Source organism: Lepidochelys kempii, chromosome 2 (assembly GCF_965140265.1).
Source record: "Lepidochelys kempii isolate rLepKem1 chromosome 2, rLepKem1.hap2, whole genome shotgun sequence".
NCBI classification, from domain to species: Eukaryota; Metazoa; Chordata; order Testudines; family Cheloniidae; genus Lepidochelys; species Lepidochelys kempii.
The window spans coordinates 270238689-270250388 of NC_133257.1; the positions used below are offsets into that span (position 1 = coordinate 270238689).

The 11700-nt window shown below is 59.8% G+C and overlaps 1 protein-coding gene across 1 annotated transcript; it reads left to right on the plus strand.

Moving 5' to 3' along the window:
• The first annotated feature begins 497 nt into the window (after positions 1 to 497).
• LOC140907908 (transmembrane protein 176B-like) lies at positions 498 to 10485 on the plus strand. The gene is given in 8 exon segments (XM_073334949.1): positions 498 to 645; positions 647 to 691; positions 5080 to 5295; positions 6653 to 6763; positions 7319 to 7375; positions 8309 to 8506; positions 9266 to 9376; positions 10177 to 10485. Coding segments are annotated over 8 exon segments (897 nt in total). The 5' UTR covers positions 498 to 585; the 3' UTR covers positions 10276 to 10485.
• The last annotated feature ends 1215 nt before the right edge of the window (positions 10486 to 11700 follow it).

Genomic DNA, 11700 nt, shown 5'->3' on the forward strand with positions numbered 1-11700 from the left:
ATTTGAGAATCAAGTTGTACACAACGGCATGCGGAAAACCACTAAGGCCTAGACTGAGAGGCAAAATAACAGTTGCAAAAATGCAACCCCCATTGGTGGAGTGACTCAAAACGAAGTTTTGACACTAGGCCAGAAATTCCGTCCGCGTGGAAGTCAGCTCCAACAGAATAAACATCTGCTCAAAAAATTAGATTTAAAAATTCAGGGAATTCAGGGAATCCCAGCAGGAAATAAGAGAACTTGGGACACTGCTCAGAGACGCCATGCATTCAGGCACCGAGGTGCTCAGGGGTTCTTTGTTTCTATGGGGATATAGGTAAAATGTTTCACTGAATGAAATCTCAGGGATTATCTGCACCGGCAATTTAAAGTGCTCTCATGTGCTGGCTCAGGGGTGTGTTAAGCCCCGCCCCTGGTCTTAACCCCGCCCAGACTTTCCCGTTAGCCCCGCCCCTAACCCTGCCTCCAGCTGCTGGACCCCCCGGTCCATGGCCGCCCCCGCTCAGACCCGGCCCCCCGGCTCCGATTCGCCCCGGCGCCGAGAGCCGCCCGCAGACGCCGACGGGGGAGGCGGGCGAACCGCGCATGCTCCGTGCCGCGCATTCCGAGGCAGGGAGGAGCGCGGCGCTGCGCACTCAGCTGTCGCGGAGCGGCCGGCGGTGAGTGCGGGGCCGTCGCGGGGCCGGGCCGGGCTTGGCTTTTCAGCCGCTGGCTTGGACTCCGCTTTGGGGGAATCTGCTGCTGCGACCTCCAGCCGCTCCCCGGGCGGCCCCCCACCTCTGACCCGCGGGGGCAGCGCCCCCCAAAGCCGCGGTGCTGGTCCGGGCCCCTCCACACCCTCCTCTCCCGCTGCGAGCTGGGGGCCCGTCGGCCTTGGGGCCCCCCCGCCTGTCTGCGCCCCTGTCTCAGCCTGGCCGTTCCGGGGGGGCAGGGACCTGCCCGGCTCCCGCCGCTGCTGCGAGCGGGGAACAGCCCGTCGGGGGGTGGAACGTGACCCCGGCTGGCACGGCCCCGGGCAGACCTGCTGGGGCCGGGCTGCACCCTGCTGACCCCCCCCCCCCCGGGGCGCTGGCAGGGCTCGGCTCTAGGCGCTGGCCTCGGCGGGAGGGCTCGGCTCTAGGCGCTGGCCTCGGCGGGAGGGCTCGGCTCTAGGCGCTGGCCTCGGGGGGGCAGGGCTCGGCTCTAGGCGCTGGCCTTGGGGGGGGGGCGGGGGGGGCAGGGCTCGGCTCTAGGCGCTGGCCTCGGGGGGGGGGGGCGGGGGGGGGCAGGGCTCGGCTCTAGGCGCTGGCCTCGGGGGCGGGGGGGGGCAGGGCTCGGCTCTAGGCGCTGGCCTCGGGGGCGGGGGGGGGCAGGGCTCGGCTCTAGGCGCTGGCCTCGGGGGCGGGGGGGGCAGGGCTCGGCTCTAGGCGCTGGCCTCGGGGGGGGGGGGGCAGGGCTCGGCTCTAGGCGCTGGCCTGGGGGGGGGGGATTGCCAGAGGGAGGAGCGGGACTGGACGAGAAGTTCCAGGAGGCCTCTGGGGCTTTCCCACCGCAGAGCTCTGTTCTGCTTCCGGCTCCTGCACAGCGCCCGAGCCCTGCTTGCCTGAAGGCTGGGCCATGCGAGCTGAGCAGTACATCTGGCGGGGACAGGCTCGGTGCCATTGAACTCCAGGGACCCAGCCCTGCAATTGGATGCGTGTGGGTGGATCAGGAAGCAAACCCGGAGTATCCGGCTGGGACTGTGCCATGTCCATTTCTAAAGAGCAGCCTGCAGGATGTGGGGCTGGGGAAAAGATCCTTGCATGCAGGAGACCTGACATTGCCAGGAGCTGTACGGCTGCCTTTTGAGAGGGACACGGGCCCAGCGAGTTGAAACGTGTTAACAATGAGGACCCACTAACGGCTTTTGGCTATTTCCATGTTAAAATGCGCGGCCGAGCTGTCCTGTTGGCATTCTGCGTGGAATGGCTCTTCTGAAAAATCTTGCTAGAGAATATGTAGGGTGACCAGACAGCAAATATGGAAGATCAGGAAAGGGGATTGGGGGGTAATAGGAGCCTATATAAGAAAAAGACCCCAAAATCGGGATTGTCCCTATAAAATCGGGACATCTGGTCACCCTAATAGAATGAGAGTAAAGCTCTCTGCATGTGTAAATGGCTGAGTGGGTGAAGTAACTGTGGGTAGGCAGCTGATGTGCAGAGACCGCCCAGCACTGGCTCGTTAAGAACATGAGAGCGGCCAGACTGGGTCAGACCAAAGGTCCACCTAGGCCAGTCTCCTGTGACAAGTGCCAGGTGCTTACAGAGGGAGTGAACAGAACAGGGCAATTAGTGAGTGATCCATCCCCTATCATTCACTCCCAGCGTCCGGCACTCAGAGGTTTGGGGACACCCAAAGCATTGGGATTGCATCCTTGACTATCTTGGCTATAGCCATTGATGGCCCATTCAAATGTCAAAGTATAATTAGGCAGGCCAAAAAGGAATTTGAAGAGCAACGAGCAAAAGACTCAAAAACTAACGACAATTTTTGTAAGTACGTGAGAAGCAGGAAGCCTGCTAAACAATCCGGGACCCAGTGGATGATCCAAGTGCTAAAGCAGCACTCAGGGAAGACAGGGCCGTTGGGGAGAAACTAAATGAATTTTTTGTGTCAGTCTTCACTGCAGAGGATGTGAGGAAGGTTCCTACACTTAAGCCATTCTTTTCAGGTGTCCAATCTGAGGAACTGTCCCAGATTAAGGTGTCATCAGAGGAGGTTTTGGAGCAAATGGATAAACTAAACAGCAATAAGTCACCAGGACCAGATGGGATTCACCCAAGAGTACTGAAGGAACTCAAATGTGAAATTCCAGAACTACAAACTGTGGTTTCAGAGGGGTAGCCGTGTTAGTCTGTATCAGCAAAAACAAGGAGGAGTCCTTATCGGCTATTATCAGCAGGAGGATAAACCTATCGTTGAATTGAGCCTCAGTGCAAGATGATGGGAGGAGAGCTCATGTGAAACTGATCTTTGAAAAGGGCTCCAGAGGCGACCCCGGCAATTACAGGTCGGTCAGCGTGACTTCAGTACCGGGCAAACTGGTTGAAACTCTCGTAAAGAACAGAATTGTCAGAAGCAGAGACTAACAAGATTTGTTGGGGCAGAGTTAACACTGCTTTTGTCAAGGGAAATCATGCCTCAGCAATCTACTATAATTCTTTGAAGGGTCAACAAGCATGTGGCCTTTGGTGATGCAGTAATATAGTGTACTTGGACTATAGACTCCACGTAGACTGTCTCCTGAATCTCCCCTGGAAACGTTACTCAAAGGGGGGCGGAACTATAAGCCGGGGGGCAGATACACCAAAGCTTTCTTCCCTTTCTCTCTGCCCGTGGGCATTCATGACACTTGGAGAACGAAGGAAGCAGCGTTGGAGTGGGGGAGGGATCCTGACTGAAAGAAGTTCACCCGCAGAACTGCCGAAACGTGGTGAGAGCAACTTGGCTTCAAAGTACCCTGGTTGGCTAAGTTAGGCAGGAGCTGCATTTCACTTTTCTTTTCCTTGTAACTGGTTCTGCCTTTTATGCCTCCTTACTTGTACTCATGTAAAATTTCTCTCTCAGTCGTTAATAAACTTGTTTATTGTTTTATCTAATCCTGTCTTTGAAGTGCAGTGTTTGGGAAGCTCCATGTGGGACAGTAAGAATGTGCTTCTCGTTTTTATGAATTAAATGACACACTTTATATCAGCGTAATTGTCCTGGAAATGGCTGGCCTCTACGAGACCTGCATTTCTGGGGGGAAATCTGGGACTGGGAGTGTGGTGGGGTCACCCTGCAATAGAAAAGCCAGCGTGAGTCGGGCTGGCTGCAACTCACCCAGACCTCGCTGGGAGTGACTTACCTGCTGGAGGCTGTGGGTGAGCAGACCAGGCAGGTGGCTTCAGCAGTGAAAAAGGCACCCCAGGCTAGAGGGCAGGGGATACAATTACTCATGGGTCTGGATCTTGCCCTGGCTATGTCACAGTTACATACTAGAGTTAAGGAGGACTTGTGGCATCTTAGAGACGAACCAATTTATTTGAGCATAAGCTTTCGTGAGCTACAGCTCACTACGTCGGATGCACGCAGTGGATGAAGTGAGCTGTAGCTCACGAAAGCTTATGCTCAAATAAATGTGTTAGTCTCTAAGGTGCCACAAGGCTTCCTGTTCTTTTTGCGAATACAGACTAACACGGCTGCTACTCCGAGACCTCTCCTACTAGAGTTAGTAGTTCTGCAACTTCACATTTGAGTGCCTTCCGAACTCTTGAGTGAATCCCATCTGGTCTGGTCCCTGTTTCCTTGTGCTCCCCGTCCATTTCTTGTCTTATACTTAGGTTGTCAGCAGGGACGTTCTTTGTTCTGTGTTTGTACAGCACCTTACACACTGGGGTCCTGGCACATCGAGTGTCCACAGGATACATACCAAATCACTAATAATATCTTGGTCATTTTTAAGTGTGATTAGAAATTTGCTGGCATAATGGAAAGAAAATAAGATAGTGCTGGGAGGGGGAGGATGAAAGGAAATAGTTTTTCACACCACACAAGCTAGCCTGTGGAACTCAATGCCACAGGATCTAACTGAGGCCGAATTTAGCATGATTCAGAATAGACTGGCCATATTTATGGATAATGAGAACATCCAGAGTTAGTGTGGTGAGGATTAGTGCGGGAAGGGGTATGAACCCGCCTGTTTCGGGGCATAAATTGACCCCTAAGAATGGGGGAAAGGAAGGAGCTGACCCTGTGAGGTGATCCTGTCTCAGGTTATCCCTTCCCTGCCCACTGCAGGGGTTGCAGCCCCTTCCCTGCCACTACTGGAGATGGGCCCAGAGCTGATCCTGTCTGGTAAGCCCTATGACATCCAGCAACCGTTGGACCATTCCAGGCCTCTTTGAAAAGGGGTCTTAGAAACGGCCCCTTCCCAGGCGGCCAGGAGGTGTTGGCATCGCTGTGCTCAGTGGGGCAGAGTGGTCTGGGGCTGTGCTAGGGGAACCTCCTGTTGGCGCGGGGGCTGCGCAGGTCAGGCACGCGGGTTGGGCGCTGCTCTCACTCCCCTCCCTGTTTCAGAGCGGGCTCAGGATGCCGACCAGCGTGGTGAAGGTGAATGACATGGAGGTTTCCACTGAGGGCTCGGACAAGACCGTCATCAACATCACCGTCAACCAGGAGTCGTGCCTGGCCTTCCTGGTCAGGTCCATGCTCCAGAGAAGGGCCAAGCCTTGGGCACCCACCAGCCAGGGCCTTGCCAAGGGCCGCTACCGCGGGGAGCAGAAAGTGCTTGGGGTAAGTGCCAACGTGGCAGGACGGGGCTGAGATCAGGGCGCCGCAGGGACACGCAGATGTGTAGTGGGGAGAGCCCAGTGAGCAGGAGCACGTCTAGAGCGGGAGTGCGGCTTACAATCTGTTTGTAAGACCTCGAGGAAAATAGGGTTTAAGGAACAGCCAGCCTGGGTTTGTCATGGATAAATTATCCCAGATCAGCCGAATTTCCTTCTGGGACGGGGTTCCTGGGTGGGGGAAGCAGTAGACGTGATAGATCTTGATTTTGCAAGACTTTGACGCTGTCTCACATGATGCCCTCATAAGCGAAGTAGGGAGATGTTGAGATGAAATTACCATCAGGGGGTTGAAAGACTGAGAGTGTAGCTGTCGGTGGCTCTCTGTGAAACTGGGAGGGCACATGCAGTGGGGTCCCGCTGGGGCAGTCCTGGGGCGGGTACGAGTCAATAGTCTCATTAATGACGTGGAAAGTATTTACTTACCATGGATGACCCCAAGCTGGCAGGGGCTGCAGGCACTTTAGAGGACAGGATGAGACTTCCAGATGACCTTGACAAATTGGAGAACTGGTCTGAATTCAAACCGATGAAATTCAATAAGGGCAAGTGCGAAGAACTTCACGTGGGAGGGAAAAAACAACTGCCCAGGCACAAAATGGGGAACACCTGGCTGGGGGGAGCTGGCGGCTAGAGAGCGTCACAAAGTGAATATCCTCGAGAACATGATTCCGGGGTGGAAATGGCTAACCTCCTTCTAGGGCGTATTAACGGGAGTGTCGTATGTAAGACACGGGAAGTCACTGCCCTGCTGTGTTCAGCACTGGTGAGGCCTCAGCTGGAGTTCTGGGCGCTGCACTTCAGGAAGGATGTGGCCAAATTGGAGAGAGCCCAGAGAAGAGCAATAAAAACGATCAAAGGTCTAGAAAACTGGGTCTGTTTAGTCTTGAGAAAAGAAGATAAAGACGGGAGCCTTTAAATATGTGCTGGGTGGTTGGGGGTTGGAGTTAGGGTTAGAAAGAGGACAGGGATCAGTTGTTCTCCATGGCCACTGAAGGTCGGACTAGGAGCAATGGGTCCATCTGCAGCAAGGGGGAGTTGGGCTCCACGCTGGCGAATCGTTCTAGCTCTCAGGGGAGCTCGGCTCTGGACCAGGCACCCAAGGGAGGATGTGGGATCCCCGTCACTGGAGGTGTTCAAGAGCAGGCTGGACAAACCCCTGTCAGGGCTGGGCTGGGCTTACTTGGTCCTGCCTCCATGAGAACTGTTTCCAGCTGTGGGTGGGAGGGGAGATGGGCGACGGGGGGGATAGGCAAGGCAGGCTGCTGTGTCCATCTGCTGAATCCTGTGGGCTGATCTTGCAGGCCTGCCAGGTGCTGCTCGGGATCGTGTGTGGGGCCATTGGCGTGATGCTCTGCTTTGCGCCGCACATGGAGGAGATCTCGTCGGGATCCCCGTTCTGGACAGGCGCTCTGGTGAGTCGCACGCAGCCCTGCCACCCAGAGCAGCAGCTTGGCTCAGTCACTGGCTCCCCCGCTCCAGACACCGTTTGCCAGGGACAGGCCCGAGTGAAGAGCCTGTGGGGCGGGATTTCTGCAGCTGCTCCTCGGCCCAAAGCTGGACCTCTCTCCCCGGGCGTGAGCTCTCGGACTGGGATTCGGGGGGGACGCGGGGGTCTCTCTGTAATGCCCAAAGCGGCTGCAGTTCTCAGGCTCCAGTGGCTGTTGGGGCTCGTTAGAGGGACGTGGCTCGTCAGCAAGTGACCTGTTTTCCGGTCCCCTCTGGCATGGGCCAGTCCGCTGTCTGTCCTGATCCCCACCACACTGTGCTCCCGTGGGCCCCAGGGACAGTCGGCCGGCACGCGCCTTCAGCCCTGGCCCAGGCAGTCCCAGAGGAAGCCCCAGGGCTACTGTCTGCACAGCGACCCCCTGCACCTTTGCTGGGCACCTTGGGGTGGGTGCTGGGGATGAGGTCTTGCTCCTGGCAATGCCCCAGCCCACACGGCGCTCACCCTGGTTTCCCTTCCACAGTTCATCATCTCCGGAGTCTTTTGCATTGTGAGCGAAAAGCGTGGCACTGGCTGCTGGGTGAGTGCGTGCCCGGGGCGCTGGGCACCGGCTGCTGGCTCCAGGGGGCTCTGCTTTGTACTGAAGGGAAGTGCCCTGGGTGTGGGTCCCAACGACCGGCTACTCCCAGCCTGCCCCCTTTTCCCCATGGGGGCAGCCGCGCTGTCTGCACCCCGACGCCCGGATGGGGGGGAGCATTCCGGACTGGTGGTGCCACTTCCGGAAGGATGGTGGCAAGTGGGAAAGGGTCAGAAAGGAGCCACAGGGACGAGCCGGGGGCTGGGAAATCTGCCTCCCGTGAGGGGCTGCCAGAGCTCGCTGGGTTAGTGTCTCCAGGGGAGGGGTCGGCGGTGCCGTGCGTGCCGTCTGCAGGTGCCCGGAGCCCGGTCTGTGCAGGGGAGGGGTTGGCGGTGCCCGGAGCCCGGTCTGTGCAGGGGAGGGGGCTCTGTGGCAGACGGCCCTTGGCTCCGACAGGCAGGGACCGGACAAGAGCCGCTGGCTGGAGCGGAACCGGACCCGTCCCGGCTGAGAATAAGGAGCCAGTGAATCCAGGCCACGCGTGTCTCTAACAGCCCCGCTCTAGCTCATCGGGCCCAGGGTGCCAGCGGGGTGGGCAGAACGGTCCTGGTGCCGGGAATCTACAAAATCCCTTCTACTGTGTGTCAGGTGGCCAGTCTTACTGCCCTGATGCCCCCACCCTCTTCTTGCATTTCTGTACACCTACCCCCCGGAGGCTCCGATGGACCCCCCATGTGCCATGCTCCCTCATTAGCGCCCCACCTGCCGGTGGGTGGGGCTGGGCAGCCCCCTGCCCTGCAGTGTCCCCTCCGTCCCTGCAGCCTCAGGCCGTGTGCCCCTGCCGAGCCCTGGGGCTGGACCATGGTCCTGCGCGGGCAGGGCAGGGCGGGGAAGCCGGTGCATCTGTGCCTCACCCGGTGGGTCCCCTCCCCGCAGGTCTGGCTAGCCTTGCTGTTCACCCTGGCCAGCGTTGTCTCGGCGACCGTGGCTGTGATCATCGGGGCGCGGGATATGGCATGGTCTTTCACCTTCACCGAAGGCTCTTACCTGTGTGGCCCGGCCTCACCGTCGCCCACGGGCTCCGAAGATTTCTGGAGACCGCAGGACTGCAGGTTCCAGTTCAGGAGGCTTGAGGTGAGCAGCCCCCCTGGCATGGTCACCACAGTGTCCCGGGCCCCCTCTCTGCAGGCACCAGCGTGGAGCTGGGCGGTCCCTCGCCCCGGCCGGCAGAGGTGCGCACATGGTGCCCCGCCCGGTAGGAGACCCCGCCCTCCGCAGCTCTGCAGGGGTCCAGGGGACTGGAGCCTCTGCAGGGGCTGTGACCTGCTGGTTGGCCAACAGTCACTTCCAGGGGTGCTATTTCCTGCCCCAGAGATCCTGTGCAGAGGAGGCTCAGTCCGGCTGGATGTCTGGGTCACTGAGAGGCAGAGTTTACCCGACGTGCATCTCCTCCTGCAGGAGTGGGAGGCAGCTGTGCTGCAGTGATCCGAGCCCCAGGACTCCTGGGTTCTATCCTGACTCTGCCACCAGCTGCCATGTGACCTTGGGGCTGGGTCCCTCCTCCTGATCGTGGTGTCCCTTGGGGAAGTGCTGGGTGAGCCTTGGCTGGAAGGATCTGACTCACAGGCTCCGTACTGCCCCCTGGGGGCAGCCCCCAGGATGGCCTACGAGGGGCTTGCCCCCCAGCAAGGAGCATGATCATTAGAATGAGGCCCATGGGTCTGAAATGAGGGACCAGGCCCCAGACAGAGCTCCCAGACAGAGCTGTGCGGGCTGCTCTGGCCGATCCAACTGCTGTCCGAGCACGGAGCCCTGGGAGCTGGGTGGCTCCTGGCCCCGGGCAGGGTGGGGCCCCGTGACCGTGGTGCTGCCTGTCCCCTCCGCTGTTCCCAGAACCTGTTCCGGGGCGTGCGGCTGCTCCTGCTGCTGATCATGGCCACCGGCCTCTGCATCACCCTCTACTCCTTCCTCTACGGCTGCTGGGCCCTGTGCTGCAGGAAGCAGGTAACGGGGGAGCGGGATCATCTCTAGGGCAGGCTGGCTGGGCCCCAGGGCAGCCCCGGCTGAACTCCCAGGAGCGGGGGACCCTGGGCCAGGGGCTTCCTTCTGCCTCCCCAGGACTGGCATGAGGGTTGGTGGGTCAGTGATATGGGGAGACGTCCCAGCAGGGCTCCTGGATAGCTGAGACGACCCCTCCCTGGGCTTCTGTGGAGATCCAGGGGACCCCCCCTTGGGGGTCCCCACAGCATGGGGCACAAGTCGGGGAGCAGTGGGCCTGTTGCCCCATCAGTGCCAGCTCCTGAAAGCTGCAGTGTAACCTGACCTGCCCTGCTCAGTACAAAATGGGTGGAGCGGAAGGAGCCGTCTGATTGGCTGGCAGAGCCTACCTCGCCTGGGGCTGTAGGGTAGCCCCCATCCCATTTGCATCACAAGGCTACTTGTGATAACGGAAGGGGCAGGCAGTCCTGGGGACCCCTTCCTGCTTCTCCCGCCGGCCCTGCATGTCAGGCCAGCCCCTGGGGCGCGCGCTCTGAGCCCCCGAGCTCAGAGACCCTCAGTGCCCCGGGAATCTTGCGGGGGCAGAGCGAGAAGGGGTCAGGACCCATCTGCTCACTGGCTTCTCCTCAGCAGAGGGGTCCAGGCCGCGGCAGGACTCTCCTCTCTGCCCGGGGGGCAGCAGCTTGCCCAGGCGATATGCGCTGGGGCAGTGCGGAGCTACGGGCGTCGTTGCCCTCAGCTGGCTGCGCTATTCGGCTCTGGAGCCCTGAGCCCGCTGGAGCCCTAAACCTCTGCCCTGCTTTCAGGACTGGGCCGAGGCCACGGGGGGCAAGGAGCCGCTCCTGTCCTCTGACTCCATCCTCCCGCCGGACAAGGAGAAAGCCCAGGTTGTCCAGGATATCTGAGCACCCGGCCAGGCTCCAGCTTCGCTCTGCCGAGTAACTGCTCTGCACAGCCTGCATCCCTCCCACGCCGCCCCGCTTCCCTGTCCTGGCTCTGGAGCTGGGGCATCCCACTGATCCCTCTCCTGTACCAACTGTACTAGGGCGAGGGTCTTCCCAGGCCCTGCTCTGACTAGGGCAGCCAGCTGCTTGGAAATAAACGGTCTCTCATGAGTGTCTGTCTTTGCTGGTCCCACGGGATCGCTGGTGCTTGCAGGGAGCGAGCTGTGTGTGAACGGGAGCCCTCCACCCCATACACCGGCTGCACAGCACCTCCCGCCTTGGCAGCGGGGGAGGAAACGAATGCCAAACGGGCCACATGGAGTGACTGATGACGCTGCAAATAAAGGAATAGAACCCAGGAGTCCTGGCTCCCAGTCCCCCCCACCCCCTGCTCTAACCATTAGACCCCATTCCCCTCCCAGAGCCATAATAGAACCCAGGAGTCCTGGCTCCTGTTCCCCACTCCCTTCCCAGAAAAATACACCCATGATACGTGCTGATGCTACCAGAGGGCTCTCGCGGGCTGGGTTACATCAAGGGGGGTTGAAGGGCAGAGAGGAGGAAGGGCTCTGAGCCCCCCTGCTGGGGGGCACAAGCTGAGCCTGGACTGAGGGGGTTGGAAGGGGTCCCCAGTGGGCAGCTCCTGTCAGCGCTTGCCCGGGGCCGGGTTCCAGGCGCTGTCCTGGGATGATGTGTGAAGGATACAGGGAAAGCAAGATGGCTCTGGAGAGCAAACGAGGCGAGCGGCGTGCAGCCGAGAAGTGGCTTGGCTGGGGTGCAGGGAATGTTCCCAAGGGGTCAGGTCCATGTCACTGCAAACCGCAGAAAGGACTGAACCCCCTGTGCCAGGCCGGCTTGGGAGCGTGCCATGAGGGTGTGTCTGAGCCACGTGGCTGCTGACCGGCACAGGGCAGCGTGGCTGGCAGGGCATAGGGGATATCAATGGGGTCAGAGCTCCACTGAAGGACAGGGGCCTTGCTCTCCGCTCTGCCCCTGGGCAATGGTCCTCGTGCCTGTGCTTTCTGGCAGGGCACAGCTCGCCAGCCCTGCGGGGCTGGCTGGGGACAGGGACTGCATCACGCTGCCCATTTCCAGAACCTGTTCCCGGGGTGCTGGGTTTCCCGCAGGGGCCCCCTGGAGCCAGCCAGCACCTGTCCCACTAATGTGCGCTCTCCTAGTGTGAGCAGACGGTGAGATCCGGGGTTGGGGAGGAGGGGAGAGATGGGTAGGGGGCTGGCTGGGAAGGGCAGGGCTTATGGCAGCAGTCAGCAGCAAGGAGGTGCTCCCAGGGGCAGACACTACAGGGTGTTACCTGGTTCCCCCTCCTCCTCGCCCCCATCCCAGGGATGGTCGTGTTCTCCCCCCCGCTCTCAAACCACGTTGGGA